We start from the raw sequence: 24,480 nt of genomic DNA, 5'->3' as shown, positions 1-24,480 counted from the left end.
CTAAAAAAAACAGAATGAAACTTTCACTCTTCAGCGGAGTGTGCACTGATATGAAACTGGCTGGTAGTTTAAAACTGCGTGCCGGGCCGAGATTCGAACTCGGGACATTTGCCTTTCGCGGGCAAGTACCCTACCGTCTGAGCTACCCAAACACGACTAACGACCATTTCTGACAACTTTACTTTCGCCAGTACCTCGTCTCCTATTTTCCAAACTTCACAGCAGCTCTCTTGCGTAACTTGCAGAATTAGCACTTGTGGAAGAAAGCATATTTCGGAGGCATGACTGAGACACAGTCTGGGGTATGATTCCAGAATGAAATTTTCACTCTGCAGCGATGTGTGCGTTGATATGAAGCTGCCTGTCAGATTAAAACTGTGTGCTAGACCGAGACTTGAACTCGGGAGGAGCTGTGAGGACCGGTTGTGAGTCGTATTTGGGTGGCTCACAAGGTAAAGCAGTTGCCCGCGAAAGGCAAATGTCCCGAGTTCGAGTCTCAGTTCGGCGCAACTTGCCACGCAATTTCCACCTAAGTCACGATGACAACAAGCGGGTGTGACCGTCGTCCTCCCACATGGAAGTCCAGTGTATTAATCACTGCGCTATCAGATCTATAGGGACGGCGATTGGTCGACTTCTGTTATTGAAAGAGTTTAGGAACGTATAGCTCATCTACATTTGTGCGACCTGTTCTTCAGTACCATTGATTGTTCGCGATACCTACCGAGTCGGACTAAAGGGTGACGTCGAAGCTATTCAAAACCGTGGTCCTAAATGTGTTAGCAGTAGGTTCGATCAACTCGTTAGTGTTATGCACATGCTTCGTGAACTGAAAATGCGAATCCCTGGAGGGAAGACGACCGTGGGGATCGTCGATATCATTTCTGTTTCATTCGATGATTTTCCGTGAATTACTATCAACTGTGACATTTCTGACAGAAAAGCACGAATCTAGTCGCACAACGTGCAGTTTTGTTAGAAGTTGTCCCTTCACGTTTCCACTTCACTATCTCATCAAAAACAGTGGATACAGGGACGTTTAGGAATGTGGAAATCTCGCGTACAGACGTATGATTCAAGTGACACCCAATCACCTGACCACGTTCGAGGTCCGTCAGTTTCGCGTAGCGCCCCATTCTGCTCTCTCACGATGTTTAATGACTACGAGGTCGCTGATATGGAGTACCTGGCAGTAGACGGCAGCACAATGCACCTAATGTGAGAAACGTATGTTTTTGTGGGTGTCCGGCTACTTTCGATCACATGGGAGATGCTGAGGGTATTAGATTAGGAAATGAGACACTTAAAGTAGTAAAGGAGTTTTGCTATTTGGGGAGTAAAATAGCTGATGATGGTCGAAGTAGAGAGGATATAAAATGTAGACTGGCAATGGCAAGGAAAGCGTTTCTGAAGAAGATAAATTTGTTAACATCTAGTCTAGATTTAAGTGTCAGGAAGTCACATCTGAAAGTATTGGTATGGAGTGTAGCATGGACGATAAATAGTTTGAACAAGAAGAGAATAGAAGCTTTCGAAATGTGGTGCTACAGAAGAATGCTGAAGATTAGGTGGGTAGATCACATAACTATTGTGGAGGTACTGAACAGGATTGGGGAGAAGAGACGTTTGTGGCACTACTTGACTAGAAGAAGGGATCGATTGGTAGGACATGTTCTGAGGCATCAAGGGATCACAAATTTAGCATCGTAGGGCAGCGCGGAGGGTAAAAATCGTAGAGGGAGACCAAGAGATGAATACACCAAGCACATTCAGAAGGATGTAGGTTGCAGTAAGTACTGGGAGATGAAGAAGCTTGCACAGGATAGAGTAGCATGGAGAGCTGTATCAAACCAGTCTCAGGACTCTAGACCACAACAACAACAACCTATATACGGACATGGCCGTTTGCACTAGGTGGTTTATATTTTTAAATATTTTAGTTACGACAAACCTTTTGTAATGCGCTGATTTTTATCCACATGGCAACTCTGTGTGAGGTATAGCGTAAAGGAAACACGTTGCACAACAACAAAGTTTTTAAGACCTGAACGGGACAGCAAATTCTGCCCAAACCGGTTGTCTTACACAAAGGAATGCTTTATGCGATATAGGCAGCTGAATATATTTTAGAAGGTGAAACAGATCGCTTCTTCTGTATTCCCAAAATAAGAAAATTCACTCAGATGCATTATTCTCTTATTTTTGGTGGATTCAGATATTAGGGCGTTCAGTCTTATTACAACGACCTCGTGGCTCCTCCTGTACTCTCATAACTGAAAAATTCAATCGGTTACGTAATCTGTTAATTTTTGGTGGATTCAGATGTTAGTCCCACTACGATGACCTTGCGACCTCGGTTTTCCAAAACTGCACTGCCACACTCTGCGCCCACTATTTGAGCTTCAGTAATTTTTGAGAACATTTCTCTTGGAGAACAGCGTTTTTCCATTACTTAAAAATGACATGAGCAGTCACAACCATAAGAAACTTTTTTTTTAATGAGTTTACCGGTTTTAGTCTGTACTAGACCTCACACCGTGACGGTGCCTGCGTTGGTGGAGCCGTAGGGCCTGCCACTGTCCCCCATCATGGCGTGAGGTCTGAAGATGGTCTAAAATAGACCGAAATCGTTAATCTCATAAAAAAAAAGAATTTCCTCGCTTTTGTGACTGTTCGTGTTCGTTTTTAGGAAAAAGCGACGCTGGGCGGACTACTTACGTCCACCCTGACGCCGTCGATCTTGTAGCTGTGCTGCGGCGGGTGTGAGCGTGGCAAGTATCGGTAGAACTCCTCGTCGTCCTTGTACCACTTGACGGAGTAGAGCGCGTCGTCCTCCAGGTCGTACAGGCACTGCAGCAGCGCCTGGTCGCCGCGCAGCTTGTACTGCGGCACCTGCAGCCGCAGCAGCTTCAGTCCGCCCACGCAGACCGCTGCAAAAAAAAGGAGAACAAAAAAGGAATCAAACATGAGTGCGCTCACCCCGTCCGCACTCCGCTGCGCTTAATAGCCCGAGCGCCATCCACTCCACTGTGAAATAGAGAGTGTTCAGCATTCTCCTATTTCAGCGGAGCGTGAAATGCACTCGGTACACCCCTGCGCAAAATGTAGTACCTGCAACATTTGAGAGAGTATGTCTACCAACTTCCTGGAACGACTGGATTCTAAAAATTAATTTTCGTGCAAAAATTAAAAATTTAATTCAATTCTCCGGGCAATTACTTTGCTTCGTTGCGCACAACATGTTCGCTTAGACAAGCTGGCGGCACTCACGAGGGCTTAAACGTGCAGGTGGTTGCCTCACTGCCAATATAAATATTTTAAGTCAAACTCTGAGTTCGGTTAACTTTGAAATATAACGAGAATTGTAAATTTTAACTAGAATCCTTGAGAATTTAACTCTTTTATTGGATAAAGTAGAGACAATAGGTATCAGTTAACTAACTTTTATTGTCCATTGTCTGAGAGAATTCTACAATATAAAATGGTGCTTGATGTTACGAATTGTCATGAAAATAGGTGTACACTATAGGGAAAGGTGGGTGATATACAACATGCGCACGAAGAAAGAGGAAAAACTGACAAGGGAAACTACTTATCGCACTCCAAAAATGGTTCAAATGGCTCTGAGCACTATGGTTCAAATGGCTCTGAGCACTATGGGACTTAACATCTGTGGTCATCAGTCCCCTAGAACTTTGAACTACTTAAACCTAACCAACCTAAGGACATCACACACATCCATGCCCGAGGCAGGATTCGAACCTGCGACCGTAGCAGTTGCGCGGTTCCGGACTGAGCGCCTAGAACCGCGAGACCACCGCGGCCGGCGAGCACTATCGGACTTAACATCTGAGGTCATCAGTCCCCTACACTTAGAACTACTTAAACCTAACTAACCTAAGGACAGCACACACATCCATGCCCGAGGTAGGATTCGAACCTGCGGTCGTAGTAGCAGCGCGGTTCTAGACTGAAGCACCTAGATCCACTCGACCACAACGGCAGGCTATCGCACTCCCCTCAGATCAGTGGTAAAATTCCCCAGTTGATATTCCGTCAAAAATTTAACACATATCAGTCATGAAAACAAGAAGAAGGTGTACTGAACTGTTTAAAAGGAAACAAAATAAAAACAGTGAACATCGAACAAAACGCAAGGGTCATGTACTCGTCGCTGTGTGTGGTAACGGTGCTGAAATACAAAGTGCGAAACCTGTATTCAAATCTCCTTTGCACCACTTTTTTTTCATAAAATTATGAACTTTCCATCCAATCATTCATATGGCTGTTTTCCTTCTGTAGTCTTGTAAACTGTCATTTTATACATTGGTTATATATAATGACTCACGTGTTAAGGGAGGGTTTACTCTTTTGGCCCGAAAAAAGCATGTTATTTGAGATTTTTTTTCTCGGGATCTGTTATAGATATCAATGTCAAATTGAGTCAAAACGTTTATTGATATTTCCTCTACAAACCGGAAGTTTTTCGACCGGAAATGTCGAAGAGCAAAGGCGGAAGTGCCGTGGGAACGAAACAATATTTCCACCTGCCGTATGTCACAGGCCAGCAGCCTCATCTGATATAAAAATTGAGTTGACGTTAGGTAAGTATACAAGATTCTTTAGGAGTTGTACCTCGCTTAAGTTATTTGGACCATAGTAAACAAAACGGTGACCATTTTGAAAAAAAAAAATAGGGTCTTTTAATCGATTTTTCGACTTCGTCGGCCAAGTAAAAATATTTATAGTTGATGGAGAGGAATAAAAGTGGTACAACTTCTAGACAATTTTGTTAGAAACAAAGAATCTCGCCAATCGGTTCAGTAGAGTTACCATACCACGCGGTAAAAAAAAATCTCATTTCGAGAAAAACGCTTTTGAAGTTTTGACTACATATAAATGCAATATTATGCAACGTACGTTCAATCTCCTATTCCGGGTGCATAAACTAGTCCTTCCTCTTCCCCGTAGAGGGCGTTCTGCTCGACCTGGGCCATCCTGCGCTGCTCCAGAGCCGCTCGTACGACCGGTGACAAGCGGTTTTCGGTCGCTTGAATCCGGTGGTCGTCCGAATGCTTGGCGAATTGTGTGGAATAGACCCAGGGTGACGTCCATCGTCGTCATCGTCTTCAGAATTGCTGAATACCCTTCGTTGAAGCTGCTCACTGCATGGAAAGTTGCAGTCTCCACAGTCTTCGCACCAGAATGCAAATGCTTGGGGGTTAACTTCCAAACACACGCGTTCTAACTTTCATTTGAATTTTGTGTGTTTCCTCCCAAACACCGGTATAATAACTCGTCGTCCGAAAGAAAAAAACTGGTGCGTGATAAAGGCCGATTTCAGGCAGGTACATTTTTGTGTTCAACCGCGAATAACAGACATTTCCGTTCCGTATTCTGAAAAACCGTTTCAGGGTTGGATTTTAAACACTTTTACGGATCCAATAATGTAATTTAAAAAGAAAATTGATTTTTTGACTCAAAAGAATACGTTACCGTGGCAAGTAAATGTGATGAATAGCCGGCCGCTGTGGCCGAGCATCTCTAGGGGCTTCAGTCTGGAACCGCTCGACCGTTACGGTCGCAGGTTGGAATCCTGCCTCGGGTATGGATGTGTGTGATGTCCTTAGGTTAGTTAGATTTAAGAAGTTCTAAGTTCTAGAGGACTGATGACCTCCGCTGTTGAGTCCCATAGTGCTCAGAGCCATTTGTGATGAACAGAAGTCACATGGGTCATAGACTTCTCACAGAAAAGAAAAAAAGAGAAGTACACGGGTGTGAACAACGCTACATCAAAGGAATTAAAGAGTCAAAACTTAGAAAACGGAACACAAGAATCATAATACGTTGTAATTGTCCAGAACAGGTAGGAGGCACGGGGGTCCCTCTTCACACCACGCCACAGAGGCAAATTTGAATACAGCGAACAGACCACGTCAATGACCGGACGAGCAGCTCATAATTTTGTGCAAAAAAAAAAAAAAAATTAGAGTCGAGAGAGATTTGAAGATGGGCCTACCCCTTTGCAATCCAACACTATGACCACATAACCACGATGCCGAGCCTGATCGAATTCTCTTGATGCTGCATATCTTGATTTTGAACCGATCGATTTTCCTGTGCTCAGTACATCTTCTTCCTATTTTCGTGCCTGACCTGTGTTCAGCTGTTGAGCGCTATCCACTGTGTCATATTACAGCTAAATCTGGGGGGGGGGGGGAGGGGGGAAGGTGGTTACGATGTGGATTTCTCTTATAAGGGCGGACGACCACTAACAAAATGCTCGGATTGGAAAAGATATAAGGCAGGGATGTAGTCTGTCGCCCCTGCTATTAATTCTATACAATGAAAATGCAATGACGGGAGTAAACGTTCAGAAACGGGATTAAAATTCAAGGTGTAAGGATATCAGTGGTGTGGGTTGCTGATAATATTTCTACCTCAGTGGAATTGGAAAAGAACAGCAGGATCTGTTCCGTGTGATGAACAGTTGAAACATCACAGTCTATGGACTGAGAGTAAGTAGAAGAAAGAAGGAATTCATGAGTTACGTTAACTATATTTGCAATTGCGAGTATGGACAACCATCGGCTGTAGAACGGAATGACGACAATGAACATTTGTACCTGACGGGGAATCGCTTTGGCTACCCGTGCCCGACTCACGGCCAGACCCGAACTTCCACATGTCGTCAACCATGCGTCTACAGCCTGTCCTCATACATCCGTTATATACTCGTATATTCCCGGATAGGTGAGACATTTTACTTGCAAGTCACTTTCTTGATGTCGGCGGGTGAATGTTAAGTTTTTCGCTAATTTCATTTCTGCAGATTATCATTAATTTCGATGTTGCAGTGCTTGTGCTATTCCGAATTACGAAGTTCTTTTGGACAGGCACTGCAACATCGGAAAATAATGAAGACCTGCAGAAATGAAATTAGAGAGAAACTTAATATCAGAATTGGAGACCATGCCATGAAGCAGACGAAGCGAAGGAATCCTGGTACTTTGGAAACAAAATAATGCACGACAAAGAAAAGATGATATAAAGAGCGGTCTAGCACCGGTAAATAGGCCATTCCCGACCAAAAGAACACTGATATCACCAATTATCGGACGTAATTTGGCGAGAATGTTTCAGAGCACAGTAGTGAATGAAAGTGAATAATAAGCTGTTAGAAAACAAGAGAGGAGCCTTTGGTTTGTGGTGCTATAGAAGGAAGGTGGACAGTTATGATAATTTGGTTTTTCCCGCAGAATCGGCAAACACAGTAACATTTCAAAAACATTGAGAAGAAGAAGGGACAAGATGATAGCAGGTGTATTAAGAAATCAAGGAATAACTTTCATGGGACTTGGAGTTGTGCAGGCCAAAAACTGTGGAGGAAGGCTGCTTCTGACAGGCAGACAAAGAAGAATAACAAAATCAAATAATAAATAAAAAATAGTAAACACAGTGGTAGTTCATACTGAGAACCACAATGTCGAGTACAGCGTCTTGTAGCTTTCTCCGGCGCCCCGAGGGTGAGAGACATATGATGCAGAGAAATATACTGCGTAATTTCTCGGTCAGCCCACGCTCCGGAAAGGTGGGGCGTGCCAGTGTCTATAACTTTTATTTTACTATCGAATGATCGTGGAAGACGCAGAGGAATTTCTTGGGCTACGAAAGAAGGTCTCTGCTAGAAACTGGTCATAGACACACTTCAGACTTAAGAATGTGCTGCTCAGAAAGAAATATAAACACAAAAAGGCTCAAGGACACTACATAAGCCCCCACCTACGCAACAGGACGTAAAAACAAGCTGACGCAGAGGCACGACTGCCCACCGTCATAAAGGAGAATTCGGCTATGTAGTTTTATTTACACTACACTTAACATTGAACTACAGGTGGGGAGCGGCAGAAACGAAAGGAAATGGAGAGGATTACTGATGTCAGTGTATGTAGACATTACAAGGAATGAGCGCTGGCGAGTGAAAAATGTGCACCACACCGGCATTCGAACCCGGGATCTCCTGCTTACTCGGCAGGTGCGTTAACCATTGCGCCATCCGGTGGACTGTTACCGTATCCACGCGGACTATCTCGGCACACCATACGCTTGACCCATACACCCACCGACCTCTACGTATCTATTTCCTCCATGCACCCTAGTCTTGAGATTACCACAGGAGGTCGGAAGTACTTGTCCATCCGCAATGAAGTAGGTGGGTCCGTTGCCCCTCTAGGCGATTCAGTTTCATGAATGCGTGGTGTCTGTTCTTCCGGACATCTCCGAAGGGACACACACCGTGCATTGATATAAAGAAATAGACGTCCGTGTAACAGTGGACAGGACACCAGCTTCTGTAGTTATTGCTGTCCGCTATTAGAACACAGTTTGCATTCGCAAGGGGGCTGGAATGGGGGAGCTGTTGTAACAGGAGGGGGGTGGGGGGGTGGGGGGTGGGGTGGAGGGCACAGTAAAGCCAACCAGCTTTTGCAGCGGGCCGCTTCCGGATCGACGGAATCCGCCGAAGGCCCGAACGGGTGCTTAATTGCATTCCGGGCGGTTTAAAATATGCGCATACATTGCGGCGGGCAGGCGATGCGTCGCAGCGAATACCGCAACGTGTGGTCGGGGGCCGCGGGCGCACGCCTGTCGAATTCCGTTCCTCCGGGAAGAGCAGTGCGGTCGGAGGCGTGTCTACGACGACGGCGCTGGTCTGAGCCCGCGAGGATTAAGAGGACAGGCGCCGGCAAAAAATAAGTCGAGAGGATTCTGTACAAGCCGAGGCATGGGCCGAGTACAGCTGAAATGAGGTGCCTCTCCTGGGCTCTGTTCTAAGGATGGGTGAGAAGGGGACGGGGGATGGAAATTTCTTTACTGTGGAACACGCAAGGTAGAATACTTCCGCTTGCCATGTTTCACTCGATAATTTTTTTTCTCTTTTCCGTATTATGTTCCACACATACTGCCTGTAGACATCCCTGTCTAATGCCGAATTGACCACTAGATGTCACGAGAGGCGAACCCGCCACTATAAAGGGATGCGGAGAGTACTGTGCTGTCATTACGAAGGCTTTCCCGGCGTAATAATTGATAATATTCTTCTCGGGTGTGCAGCCGCATCATAACGTCATCTTGACACAATATTTCAGTGGTCCAACTGGCCGCCATCTTCAGGTGAGAGTGCTGGTACACGACCACGCCGGAACTGACTTCTCAGCGCAAGGGGCGGCCCCTGTAAAGGTCGCAGAAGGCCCACAGCGCGTGCGCGAGGAGGTGTCGTAACTGCCCTGTAGCGCAAGTAAACATACCGCGCCGCCGGTGGTAGAAACAGGCGAAATCGAGATATCGCTATCAGAAATTAAAAATTACTCCGACGTTCGGAACACAGACCGTTGTTTTTTAATGTATGATAACACTGGGTTCTAAGCCTTACTTAAAAGGTAACCCTTCTCTCTATTAATAAGGTTATCAGATAAACGAATCTCTATGGATTCTTTTAAAACAAAGTCTGTAACAACAACGACGTTGTACTATTGTACATATAAATAATATTTTTTCCATCTGATTTTTCGATAAATTAGTGTAATTGATGTTCTGATTTCATTTGTTTTTTGTTTCATGTCATTGTGTTAAGAAAACTGTAAACAAATTTCAATGTGAATATTAATGTTTATGTCTAATGTCAAACAATATTGTAACAGAATTGAGATGTAAGAAACGTTGAAACTATTGTAAGGTGTTTAAAATTGTAACTGTGCATCTGGTCCATACGTAGGCAATGTGTTAGGATATGTAGAATGCAACACCTCGGGTGAATACCCGGCTTGTAAGGGAGCGGTAAAAGGTGGTAGGCAGGCGAGTGCGGGAAAATGCGCACGGGCGCTGCACGGCACAACGGGCTCAGCAGTAGTAGTTGGAGTTTGGCATTGGTCTGAGCAACACGTTCTGGAGCGAGGAGGCTCTTCTGGAAGAAGTAGTTTCATTGAGCCTCGGGTATGCCGTTCCAACGCCCATACAGCATGGCAAAATTCCATAGGCACTAAATGGAAAAGTATTGCAACGCTATGAAGAAATAAAAAGCCGATACGTCAAGAACCATAGCTGTGGTTGTATGTGTGCTTTGTGCCTCGCCATCTCGCCACCTGCCAACCGCCGCATCGATACAAACAGGTTGAAACTTTTAGTACTGTATTCGTATGGACCAGTGTTAATTTTGTTCCATACTGTTCAATAACAACTTAAATTTTACCAGAACTTTCCTATCATTTAATTATCCTCACAATTAACCTAAATAGTGTCCTTTCCAAATGTTGTGCAATCCGAGTGTCCCGAGATGAAAAATTAAAGTTTGTGTTAATAATAATTACCTACAGACCTAACTATGTTAGAATGGCGTTTAAAGATTTGTATTGTTAATGAACCAGTAAATGAATAACGAAGGTCTGACAAAGTTGGAAGATAACTTTGATATTGATTTAGTAATGAAGTTTAATTATTTCGAGACAGATATGATGGTATTTAAATGAGCAGGAAATAAGATAAAAAGAGTAGTAACTCATATATTGGTAATTTTGAGCGCATAATGATTTCAATAATCAATTTTTTTTAATACAGTAATCATAACAGTTTCAGGGTCCCCCCCCCTCTTTTTATTCATTTGAATTCTGAAGTGTTATAAATTGATTGGACCAGCAAAAGTTAAAGTCAATATAAAAACCAAAATTTATCAGTGCTTTATCTTTATCAAAATTGACATTGTATGTGTGACTCGAAAGTGCTACTTATAGGGTAACCTATGCCCGATTTTAATAAGATCAATAGACAGTACGAATTTTTGTAGTATACATTATAGTGTAGTGTTATGTATTTATGGTTTTTCCATATCAGTACAGAACGTGAAATTATCAGTTCAATAGATTTTCTGGTTCTAAAATTCTGCTATATTATGCAGTGTTACTACTTGTTGCCTTGCACGTATATCTGCCAACTTGTACAGGGAAGAAACTCAGTTAATGCCTAATTAGGCTGGCGACCGTATTATTAACAAATTGGTAGCATCTTCTGTGTTGCTTTTCGTCCGTACTGACGTGTAGTTGCATTCATTATTATTACAGAGTGGGTGTAAGTCTGATTTGCCTCCATTCAGGTACACGCGGTCAATATCCATACAAATATCCTTTTTCATAAGGTGAAGCCCGTTAATTTACCATAGTACAGGCTTTAATGAGTATCGTGTGCCCCACGCGCACGTTACAAGTGGCGACCGTGACACGACATCCAGTTGTTGTCGGTTACAAATTAACGTTAATACCGAACAGTGGATGTTCAGTGGCATGAATAGCAATAATATTCAGTAAAGTAAATAGCAGTGAACGTCAAGTACGGTAGTGAGGTGTAATTTGCGTTCAGTATGGACAAGTACGTATAAACAGTAGATGTGCCGAGCGTAATGAAAGATGCGGTTGGCAATGACAGGAGTTTACGCGGCCAGACAACAGATGGCGTTAGCGGAAGACAATTGGCGTACATACAAAACCACGAACATGTTAACGAACAGATTGAAATGTCGAGATTGCCTAGAACACAGCAAAGAATAAAACAGGAAGTAGAGAATGACTTTGTAGATGATAGTGGGTATGTGAACGAATCCACTGAAATGTTTGATTCACCACAGATAAAGAAAGAACCGAAAGAAAATTTTCATGTAGGATCGGAACACTCCGATTTCGTAGAACAAAACAGCGTGAAAATTTTAAGCATGAACGATTTAATTGAACAATTAACCAAACAAATTGCAGGACAGACTGAGCAGCTCAAAACACAGAATGATCAGCTTAAAAGACACGTTGATGATCAGCTCAAAACACAGAATAATCAGCTTAAAACACACATTGACGAGCAGCTTAAAACACAAAGTAATCAGCTTAAAACACAGAATGATCAGCTTAAAACACACGTTGACGAGCAGCTTAAAACACAAGTTGGTCAGCTTAAAGCTCAGGTCGAAGAACAAGGAATTAAAATTAGTAAACAAATAGAACAGGTAGAACAAAAAGTGGGTAGTTTAAGCTCTGTGGTAAATAATATGAAGTTTGAAATTGACACAATTAATAAAAATATGGATACTATGCAAGGGGAAATTGACAACATTAACAGTAGGTTTGATGTTGAAATCCTCAACATCCAAGAGAAAGTAGAGCCTCTAGTTGAAACAAAAGTAGACGAAAAAGTTTTCAGTCTTAAAACTGAGATCGTAAACGAATGTCTACACGGAATCTCACAGTTGGAAAAGGCAGTTTCAGACACTGAAATAGATTTAGGCGAGAAAGTTACCGGATGTGTACAAAAGTGTGAACAAAATACATCGAAAATTCAAGGCAAAATTTTCGATCTCGAGAGTAAAATCAAAGATAGGCCTGGTGTTGTCTGTAATGGCACACCACTTACGAAGCTGTTGGAAGGTGAGGAACGCTTCGATCCCGCCAAAAAACATAACGGAAGGCATCCGTTAGATTTCATCAAAAATTGCGAGAGGATGTTTCCTGAAAACTTGTCTGGGCAGGAGAAGATAAACGTAGTAATTAGCGCCTTACCAGGTGACGCTAAGCGCTGGGGAATTAACTTGAATACCGAACTAATGACGTTCAAAGAGTTTAAACAAAAGTTTACGGAAGAATATTGGTCCTAGCAAAAACAGGATTTTTTGTGGCGCGAGTTTATCATGGCCAAACTTCATGATAACAGGGGCAGGAATTCTTTGAAAGATTTCTGTGAATATTGGTACCGAAAGTTGACGCATTTAAGAGGAAGAAGATCCGATTCAGAAATCATATGGGAGCTATATAAAAAGATTCCAGAAGATTCGAAGAGATACATGGGAAGCAATCATCGTAGCTTCCAAGCATTTCTCGAAAGGGTCGAACACGAAGACCACTGGCCCGAAAGTCATGCCAATTATCAGAATTTCAGTAACAGGAATAACCATAATAATGACGAGAGAAATGACGGCGATCGGTTTCGTGTCAACGTGATACAGAGACGTAGAGGCAGAGGAAGAGGTAGTTATCCAGGTCGCGGTAGAGGGTACACTGCGAAAAATAATAACGGCGCGGGAAACTGATTTCCGTGAACGTTGCGAGCCAAACGGAAGTGGACAGAACATACCGGCCCCGAATTAAGAAATGTTACCGGACTGACAGTAAAGTTATGAGACAGGTTAGAGGCAGGCGTGAAACGACGCAACGTGTTGTTGCGAAACAAGTGTCAGGTGCGAGCGCAGATGACTCATCTTCGCCGCGCAGAGCGCTACATGTTAACAGGCGAGTGGAGCATCAGAGGGCAATGGCCCAGCCTAGCAGAACAGCAGTTCAGAGAGAAGTCGCTAGCGATGTGGCAGCATTAGGTACGAACATTGCCGTAAGAGCTGGTGAAGACATTACAAGTGGTAATTCCGTGGCGAAGGAAATAATAGATGGAACAGTGGATACACAGAGAGGTGCAGTTAGCAGTGTTAGTAATGAAGTATATGGCGAGAATGAATTAGCAGAAATAAGTGATTGGCGTGTGAAGATCGACGATCTGTACAAGGGCCTCAAGCAATGTGAGTGGGAGGATTTTAAGAAGCAGTATGAGGCAAGGAGATTAATTAGTGAAAAAGGAGATAGTAGGGACGTCGATAAGGTGACGTGGCCCGAATTTAAAGAGGAGAGAGTAAATAGCGCCGCGGAAAGTACGCGTGCTGCCGATAGGACGATGATTGAAGATAGAAAGGAATTGGAGGATGAAATCCTAAGCATTGATGAGGAAGTAACTTCTGTTAATGATCTGCCAACAGTACAAGCTGTTACCGAAAGGCACCGTGGGGAAGAGGCAGGTAATTACCTACGAGTAACGGAAGTCCACGAGGATTACACTAAATATGAAATAACAGTGGATGTGAGTGAAGCTGATAATGAGGCCGTTTTGCCAAAAGAGGATACTGAGTTAAAATCAAAGCCTAACGAAAATGCAGAGGAAGAACTTAGTGCCTGTCTCAGAAAAGCTTTTATGTTAGAAGCTGAAAGCGATCCAGAATGGTCGGATTCAGACGAAAGTTCAGATGACGAGTATTTCGGTACTAGTGAAAGTAATGGGAATACAGCTAATTGCGATATTGTACCTACCGATGATGAAGTTTCAAAACAAAACCCAGGTGTTGAGACTGAACACAGAAAGAAAGAGCCACCTGACGACTCAGGGTCTATTTTACAAAGTCTTCAAGTAATTAATGACTTTGAACTCCCAGAACCAAAGAAACCGCCAGATATAGGTGATGTGAATATTAAAGCATATCTTGGGACGATGTTATCGTCGACCCGGATTTGCTTAGGGAAGATCACAACAATGAAAAGCAATTGATGGTTAAACAAACTGTAATACCAGTTGAAATTTATAATGTGAAATTGCAAGTACTTGTTGATACTGGATCACAGATAAGTTTAATCTCCCAGTCGTTTTTCGAACACATTTGTGATAAGCCTGGACTAGTAATTATGTCAGTGACGGGAGTAAAAATTGTTGGTGCTACTGGCAAGACTAGCAAGCCAGTAAAGAACCAGTTTTTGGTTGAATTTAGTATAAAACGACAAAGGTTTGAACACGATTTTTTGGTTGTGCTAGACTTGAGTACTGAAATGATTCTGGGTATAGATTGGCTAGATAAAGAAAAAGTTATTATTGATTGCAGCCAGGAAGTGGTCAAAATTAATAATGCATCTACGACTTTGGAAAAAAAATTTGAGGAAAATGAGAAGGTGGTCGATTCAGAAATTGGTTCTTTATTGTTGGAGATCGCCAAGGGAATGATGGTTTGACAAACATGTATGAAATGTACCATGTCAAGAGATTAATAGATGAGAGTGATAGGCAGGGGCATGATTTTAAAGAAATTGTGGAAAATTTGAAGGAGATATCTACTGATCAGAAAATAGAATTGCTTGATCTTTTAGAAAGTAATAGCACTGTATTTTCGGACAAACCTGGCCTAGTTAAGAATTTTGAATACCAGATTGAGACATTAGAGCATAAACCTTTCTTTGTAAGACCGTTTTCGGTACCCATATCAAAGAGGCAGGCTGTTCAAGTGGAAATAGATAAAATGATAGAATGGGGTGTAATAGAAAGGAGTAGCAGCGAATATAATAGTCCCCTGATCATAGTGAATAAAAGGGATGGGGAAGTAAGAGTAGTCATTGACGCCACGACTTTGAACAAAATTGTAAAGAAGGAAACAGACGGACCTGAAAACCTGGAGGAAATGCTCCTACAGTTTTATAATGTGAAGTATTTAACCAGTCTGGACATGACCGCCGGATACTGGCAAATCCCATTGAGCAAAGAATCCCGTAAATATACAGCTTTTCTATTCGCTGGGAAATGCTATCAGTATAAAGTAGTGCCATTTGGGCTTAGTATTTGTGTGGCGGTATTTATTAGGGAACTGGACTTTGTATTAGGGAGAGAATTGAGTTCCCGGCTAACCATTTATGTAGATGACTTACTGATTGCCACTGAGGAATGGCAAGAGCATTGTGAATTAATGCAGAAAGTTTTTGTTGCTCTACAATCAGGGAGCCTGACACTTAAGTGGAAGAAATGTGAATTCGTGAAGTCGGAAATAAAGTTTTTGGGACACATTATTACTACTACCGGTATTGGCAAGGACCCGGAAAAGTTAAGTGCAATAGCAGAGTGTCCAGCTCCTAGAAATGGAAAACAGTTGAAAGCCTTTTTAGGTTTATGTGGGTTCTATAGAAAATTCGTCAAGGGTCAAGTTTTTAATAGTCCTCATTTGAATAATATACTCAAGAAAAATAGTGCTTTTGTGTGGACTGAAGGGTGCATGAGAGATTTTGAAAATTTAAAAAGTTAACTTTTCAATGACAATATTTTGCATCACCCCATACTGTCAGAACCTTTCCACCTGAGTACTGACAGCAGTGCTTATGGAATTGGTATAGAAGTTTTCCAAGAAATCTGTGATGGCAAAGAAATCGAACACAGGACTATCGCGTTTGCAAGTAGAACTCTAACAAAATACGAGAGAAACTACACTATATCAGAAAAGGAAGCTTTAGCCATTATATGGGGGTTAAAGAAATTCAGGAATTATCTGTGGGGCCATAAGCTCATCTTACATGCTGATCACAAAGCTTTAACTTTTTTTAAAGATTGTCGATTACTTAATGGCAGGCTGACTCGTTGGGCTTTGTACCTGCAACAGTTTGATTACGAGATTTGCTATGTTAAGGGTACTGAGAATTACGTGGCAGATGCTTTATCTCGATTACCTAATGGTATGAGTAAGGTGCCCAATGAAAATGTTGAAGAGGGTACTTTTCAGATAAGGTATAAGAAAGAGGTTTCAGGAAAAAGGAAAATTGAGCAAATATGTAAAAAACATGAGATACCATCAGGATGAGGATCCGACATGGAAATCTGTGAAGGTAAATTTTGACAGTGTGCAGTATCCTCAAATTAAGAAATATTACAAAATCTTTAAAGGCATTTTATATAGGAGGAAAGATTTAGGCACTGAGGAATGGAGAGTATGTTGGCCATACCAGTTTGATACTGATGTCATAGACTATTTTCTTTTAGCATTGGGGCATAATGGACCAAAGAAATGTTTGGATAAATTGAATAATGTAGTAGTGATTGCTGGTAGTGTCAGTAAGAAGGTAAATGAACGAATTAAGTCGTGTGATGTCTGTCAAAGGGCCAAAGTACCGAACAGAGCTAGTAGAGGTCCAATGCAAAGTACATTACCTGAGGACACCCTAGAATTATTATCAGTAGATTTGTATGGTCCCCTCCCAAAGACTTCGGGAAATTGTGCATATACACTCCTGGAAATGGAAAAAAGAACACATTGACACCGGTGTGTCAGACCCACCATACTTGCTCCGGACACTGCGAGAGGGCTGTACAAGCAATGATCACACGCACGGCACAGCGGACACACCAGGAACCGCAGTGTTGGCCGTCGAATGGCGCTAGCTGCGCAGCATTTGTGCACCGCCGCCGTCAGTGTCAGCCAGTTTGCCGTGGCATACGGAGCTCCATCGCAGTCTCTAACACTGGTAGCATGCCGCGACAGCGTGGACGTGAACCGTATGTGCAGTTGACGGACTATGAGCGAGGGCGTATAGTGGGCATGTGGGAGGCCGGGTGGACGTACCGCCGAATTGCTCAACACGTGGGGCGTGAGGTCTCCACAGTACATCGATGTTGTCACCAGTGGTCGGCGGAAGGTGCACGTGCCCGTCGACCTGGGACCGGACCGCAGCGACGCACGGATGCACGCCAAGACCGTAGGATCCTACGCAGTGCCGTAGGGGACCGCACCGCCACTTCCCAGCAAATTAGGGACACTGTTGCTCCTGGGGTATCGGCGAGGACCATTCGCAACCGTCTCCATGAAGCTGGGCTACGGTCCCGCACACCGTTAGGCCGTCTTCCGCTCACGCCCCAACATCGTGCAGCCCGCCTCCAGTGGTGTCGCGACAGGCGTGAATGGAGGGACGAATGGAGACGTGTCGTCTTCAGCGATGAGAGTCGCTTCTGCCTTGGTGCCAATGATGGTCGTATGCGTGTTTGGCGCCGCGCAGGTGAGCGTCACAATCAGGACTGCATACGACCGAGGCACACAGGGCCAACACCCGGCATCATGGTGTGGGGAGCGATCTCCTACACTGGCCGTACACCACTGGTGATCGTCGAGGGGACACTGAATAGTGCACGGTACATCCAAACCGTCATCGAACCCATCGTTCTACCATTCCTAGACCGGCAAGGGAACTTGCTGTTCCAACAGGACAATGCACGTCCGCATGTATCCCGTGCCACTCAACGTGCTCTAGAAGGTGTAAGTCAACTACCCTGGCCAGCAAGATTTCCGGATCTGTCCCCCATTGAGCATGTTTGGGACTGGATGAAGCGTCGTCTCACGCGGTCTGCACGTCCAGCACGAACGCTGGTCCAACTGAGGCGCCAGGTGGAAATGGCATGGCAAGCCGTTCCACAGGACTACATCCAGCATTTCTACGATCGTCTCCATGGGAGAATAGCAGCCTGCATTGCTGCGAAAGGTGGATATACACTGTACTAGTGCCGACATTGTGCGTGCTCTGTTGCCTGTGTCTATGTGCCTGTGGTTCTGTCAGTGTGATCATGTGATGTATCTGACCCCAGGAATGTGTCAATAAAGTTCCCCCTTCCTGGGACAATGAATTCACGGTGTTCTTATTTCAATTTCCAGGAGTGTATTTTAGTAATTTTGGAAGTATTCTCAAAGTTCGTGAAATTATACCCGTTGAGAAAGGCAACAGCAAAAGCTGTATTTAGTAGGATGGTCGAATATTTCAGAACCGTTGGGAAACACAAGACAGTACTATCTGACAATGGACCCCAGTTTATATCCAAAATTTGGAAGGAAGGAATGGAGCAAATTGGTGTGGAGGTTAAATATATCTCAGCCTACCACCCTGCTAGCAACCCGGTTGAAAGGTACATGCGAGAAATCGGGAGATTGTGTAGAACGTACTGCAGTCATAACCATTGAGCCTGGGGCAGATTTATATTGGACTTTGAGAATGTTATGAACAAAGTACATCATGAAACTAGTGGGTTCCCACCGGAAGAAATTTTGTTAGGCAGCAGAAGTAAAAGTTTAATTGAGGAAAAACTAGAGTTTCCACCTTCTACAAGCTTGGGGTTGAGTCAAAAGAAAGAATTAGTCAGAAAAAGGGCAAAGCAAAAAGCTGAATCTAGATCAAAAAGACATGATAAAAATCTGAAAGTTTCAAAATTTAAAGTTGGGGATTATGTTCTTTTAAAAACCCACGAAAAATCTAGTGAACTGAACCATGAAATTCCCAAATTTAAATATATTTATAATGGACCGTATATAATACAGAACATTCCACATGATAATGCTTACTACCTGATCTACCCAAAATCCAAAAGACCTTTAGGTGTAAAAAACGTAGTGGACCTGTTCCTAGGAGAGAGTGACCTAAGTACACTCAGAGAGCAATCTGCAGTAAATGTGCTGTATCTTATACTGAAACTATTTTATTCTAAATGTAACAAATCTTTGTAAATGTATGTATACCAATGTCGGTGTGCTAATGTACTTATATGAGTTTCAGATTACCAAATGTACTATAAATGTAAAGATGTATGGAGAAAAGGGCTGAAAAGAAAAAGCAAATGCTGCAAGCCAAATAAAAGATGGGACTGCCAAATATCAAAGTGGGCAGTATATGAGTCATAATATAAAGGACTGCCAAAAATCAAAGAGGGCAGATAAATAGTCAAAGGAAAATTGTAAGTGTGGTACAGGAGATGTGATAAAATGATGCGAAATGGACTGCCCAAATCTGAATAATAGGCAGCAAATATATGTAGTGATTTTTCTAAATATTATTGTGTGTTTATTAGTAAATAAGGAAATGGACTGCCATTCAATGCAAGCAGCAGCAAATTTTCTTATAGTGTATATAGGTATTTGTATATGCTTTGTAGTTAAGTGTTTGTGTTTCAGCTTTTGAATTTATTTCTCTGAGAAATTTAATAATGATAAGTAATTTGCTATTTAAATCATGTTGTGATAGGAGGTTGGACTGTGCCAAAGGCACTTAAGTAAATGATAGGTAAATGTTCTTGATATATTAAAAAGTATAAACCTATATGACGTGAGTGAAAGGCAGTTTTGTGGTATAAACTTTTATGATGGCACATTCACGCAAAGATTCAGAACCCCTGTATGAATATAAAGTTCAGTGTTCCGATCAAATTTGCACTTAGTGAAATTTACTGGAAACAGGGGCATGTGTAACAACAACGACGTTGTACTGTTGTACATATAAATAATATTTTTTCCATCTGATTTTTCGATAAATTAGTGTAATTGATGTTCTGATTTCATTTGTTTTTGTTTCATGTCATTGTGTTAAGAAAACTGTAAACAAATTTCAATGTGAATATTAATGTTTATGTCTAATGTCAAACAATATTGTAACAGAATTGAGATGTAAGAAACGTTGAAACTATTGTAAGATGTTTAAAATTGTAACTGTGCATCTGGTCCATACGTAAGCAATGTGCTAGGATATGTAGAATGCAACACCTCGGGTGAATACCCGGCTTGTAAGGGAGCGGTAAAAGGTGGTAGGCAGGCGAGTGCGGGAAAATGCGCACGGGCGCTGCACGGCACAACGGGCTCAGCAGTAGTAGTTGTAGTTTGGCATTGATCTGAGAACACGTTCTGGAGCGAGGAGGCTCTTCTGGAAGAAGTAGTTTCATTGAGCCTCGGGTATGCCGTTCCAACGCCCATACAGCATGGCAAAATTCCATAGGCACTAAATAGAAAAGTATTGCGACGCTATGAAGAAATAAAAAGCCGATACGTCAAGAGCCATAGCTGTGGTTGTATGTGTGCTTTGTGCCTCGCCATCTCGCCGCCTGCCAACCGCCGCATCGATACAAACAGGTTGAAACTTTTAGCACTGTATTCGTATGGACCAGTGTTAATTTTGTTCCATACTGTTCAATAACAACTTAAATTTTACCAGAACTTTCCTATCATTTAATTATCCTCACAACTAACCTAAATAGTGTCCTTTCCAAATGTTGTGCAATCCGAGTGTCCCGACATGAAAAATTAAACTTTGTGTTAATAATAATTACCTGCAGACCTAACTATTTTAGAATGGCGTTTAAAGAATTGTTTTGTTAATGAACCAGTAAATGAATAACGAAGGTCTGACAAAGTTAGAAGATAACTTTGATATTGAATTAGTAATGAAGTTTAATTATTTCGAGACAGATATGATGGTATTTAAATGAGCAGGAAATAAGATAAAAAGAGTGGTAACTCATATATTGGAAATCTTGAGCGCATAATGATTTCAATAATAATTTTTTTAATACAGTAATCATAACAGTTTCAAGGTCCCCCCCTCTTTTTATTCATTTGAATTCTGAAGTGTTATAAATTGATTGGACCAGCAAAAGTTAAAGTCAATATAAAAACCAAAATTTATCAGTGCCTTATCTTTATCAAAATTGACATTGTATGTGTGACTCGAAAGTGCTATTTCTAGGGTAACCTATGCCCGATTTTAATCAGATCAATAGACAGTACGAAGTTTTGTAGTATACATTATAGTGTAGCGTTATGTATTTATGGTTTTTCCATATCAGTACAGAACGTGAAATTATCAGTTCAATAGATTTTCTGGTTCTAAAATTCTATTATATTATGCAGTGTTACTACTTGTTGCCTTGCACGTATATCTGCCAACTTGTACAGGGAAGAAACTCAGTTAATGCCTAATTAGGCTGGCGACCGTATTATTATCAAACTGGTAGCATCTTCTGTGTTGCTTTTCGTCCGTCCTGACGTGTAGTTGCATTTCGAACTTGCTTGACGTATCATTGCTATTACAGAGTGGGTGTAAGTCTGATTTGCCTCCATTCAGGTACACGCGGTCAATATCTATACAAATATCCTTTCTCATAAGGTGAAGCCCGTTAATTTACCATAGTACAGGCTTTAATGAGTATCGTGTGCCCCACGCGCAAGTTACAAGTCCCAATAGCGAGATGCAGGGGCAACCATTTGTGTCTCGTCATACAGCATTCTATGTCCCTCGGTGAGACAGTGCTCTGCCACTGCAGATTTCTCAGACTGAAGCAACCATGTGGGCGCTGGTGCTCAACACATCGGTCCTGAATGGTCCGGATTGCCTGACCAATATAGGCCTTCCCACAGTGGCAAGGGTTCTTGCACACGTCGGGCTTCCTCAAACCCAAGTCATCCTTAACGGCACCAAGAAGCGCTCTAATCTTGGCTGGCGGACGAAAAATACTTTTGATATGATATCTATTTAGAATTATTCTTATCTTCGAGGAAATGCTCCCACCAAAGGGTAGAAAAGCCACCGATTTGCAGGTATCTTCTGGTGGTTCAGGCGAAGGTCCAAACTGGAAAGCACGACGGATCTGTTCGTCTATATAGCCATTCTGCTTGAACACAACCTTGAGATGATCCAATTCTTGTGTCAAGCTTTCTCCGTCTGAAATGGCATAAGCTCTTCCCGCCAACGTCCGCAGGACCCCCTTACGCTGGAACGATGGATGACAGCTATAAGCATGCAGATAACGGTCTGTGTGCGTAGGCTTTCGATAAACACTGTGTCCCAGTGTTCCATCATCCTTTCTGTACACCAGAACATCCAGGAATGGGAGCTTTCCATCACTTTCCACCTCCATGGTAAACTTGATGCTAGGATGCAGGGAATTAAAATGATCTAGGAGGCGGTCAAGATCTTCTCTCCTATGAGGCCACACCATAAACGTATCGTCGACATACCTCACAACACGTTGGTTTTAAAGACGCGCGTCTTCAGCGCCATGTCATCAAAATCCTCCATGAAATGATTGGCGACTATTGGGGACAATGAGCTCCCCACAGCCACTCCCTCAGTCTGTTCAAAATATTTGTCATTGAATAAGAAGTACGTCGACGTCAGCACATGGCGTCAAGGTTGTCTCCTCATCCAGATTCTCACCAATTAGTTGGAAGGATTCTTCCAGAGGAACCAGGGGTTAAAGGGACTTGACATCAAAACTCACAAGCAAATCCCAGAGACTAAGAGACAAGGACTTCAATCTCTGTATAAGCACCATAGCATTGGGAATGTGATGTTCACATTTAACGACGTGAGGGCCAAGAACAGACAGTATTTTCAGACATTAAAAAACAGCGGTCTGTGTTCCGACCATCGGAATAATTTTTAATTTTTGTTAGCGATATCTTGATTTCGCCTGTTCCCAGCACTCTCTGCTCGGTATGTTTCTTTGCGCTAGAGGGCAGTTACGGCACTTTCTCGGGCACGCGTTGTGGGCCTTCCGCGACCTACACTCCTGGAAATTGAAATAAGAACACCGTGAATTCATTGTCCCAGGAAGGGGAAACTTTATTGACACATTCCTGGGGTCAGATACATCACATGATCACACTGACAGAACCACAGGCGCATAGACACAGGCAACACAGCATGCACAATGTCGGCACTAGTACAGTGTATATCCACCTTTCGCAGCAGTGCAGGCTGCTATTCTCCATGGAGACGATCGTAGAGATGCTGGATGTAGTCCTGTGGAACGGCTTGCCATGCCATTTCCACCTGGCGCCTCAGTTGGACCAGCGTTCGTGCTGGACGTGCAGACCGCGTGAGACGACGCTTCATCCAGTCCCAAACATGCTCAATGGGGGACAGATCCGGAGATCTTGCTGGCCAGGGTAGTTGACTTACACCTTCTAGAGCACGTTGGGTGGCACGGGATACATGCGGACGTGCATTGTCCTGTTGGAACAGCAAGTTCCCTTGCCGGTCTAGGAACGGTAGAACGATGGGTTCGATGACGGTTTGGATGTACCGTGCACTATTCAGTGTCCCCTCGACGATCACCAGTTGTGTACGGCCGGTGTAGGAGATCGCTCCCCACACCATGATGCCAGGTGTTGGCCCTGTGTGCCTCGGTCGTATGCAGTCCTGATTGTGGCGCTCACCTGCACGGCGCCAAACACGCATACGACCATCATTGGCACCAAGGCAGAAGCGACTCTCATCGCTGAAGACGAGACGTCTCCATTCGTCCCTCCATTCACGCCTGTCGCGACACCACTGGAGGCGGGCGGCACGATGTTGGGGCGTGAGCGGAAGACGGCCTAACGGTGTGCGGGACCGTAGCCCAGCTTCATGGAGACGGTTGCGAATGGTCCTCGCCGATACCCCAGGAGCAACAGTGTCCCTAATTTGCTGGGAAGTGGCGGTGCGAACCCCTACGGCACCGCGTAGGATCCTACGGTCTTGGCGTGCATCCGTGCGTCGCTGCGGTCCGGTCCCAGGTCGACGGGCACGTGCACCTTCCGCCGACCACTGGCGACAACATCGATGTACTGTGGAGACCTCACGCCCCACGTGTTGAGCAATTCGGCGGTACGTCCACCCGGCCTCCCGCATGCCCACTATACGCCCTCGCTCAAAGTCCGTCAACTGTACATACGGTTCACGTCCACGCTGTCGCGGCATGCTACCAGTGTTAAAGACTGCGATGGAGCTCCGTATGCCACGGCAAACTGGCTGACACTGACGGCGGCGGTGCACAAATGCTGCGCAGCTAGCGCCATTTGACGGCCAACACCGCGGTTCCTGGTGTGTCCGCTGTGCCGTGCGTGTGATCATTGCTTGTACAGCCCTCTCGCAGTGTCCGGAGCAAGTATGGTGGGTCTGACACACCGGTGTCAATGTGTTCTTTTTTCCATTTCCAGGAGTGTATATAGGGGCCGCCGCTTGCGCTGAGAAGTCAGTTCCGGCGAGATAGTGTACCAGCACTACCTGAAGATGATGGACAGTTGTGCAGCTGAAATAT

At 43.6% G+C, this 24,480-nt stretch overlaps 1 protein-coding gene across 1 annotated transcript in view; it reads right to left on the bottom strand.

Moving 5' to 3' along the window:
- LOC126163498 (cell adhesion molecule 2-like) overlaps window positions 1-24,480 on the bottom strand; it is a 250,946-nt gene that overhangs the window by 92,896 nt on the left and 133,570 nt on the right. Inside the window, exon 2 of the mRNA XM_049920180.1 lies at window positions 2,719-2,930. Coding sequence (XP_049776137.1) covers window positions 2,719-2,930 — 212 coding nt within the window. The remainder of the gene's footprint in view (window positions 1-2,718; window positions 2,931-24,480) is intronic.

This window comes from Schistocerca cancellata, chromosome 1 (assembly GCF_023864275.1).
Source record: "Schistocerca cancellata isolate TAMUIC-IGC-003103 chromosome 1, iqSchCanc2.1, whole genome shotgun sequence".
In the NCBI taxonomy this organism is placed as follows: Eukaryota; Metazoa; Arthropoda; class Insecta; order Orthoptera; family Acrididae; genus Schistocerca; species Schistocerca cancellata.
The sequence above is the reverse complement of the archived record's forward strand: the minus strand, read 5'-3'. Positions and strand labels throughout refer to the sequence as shown.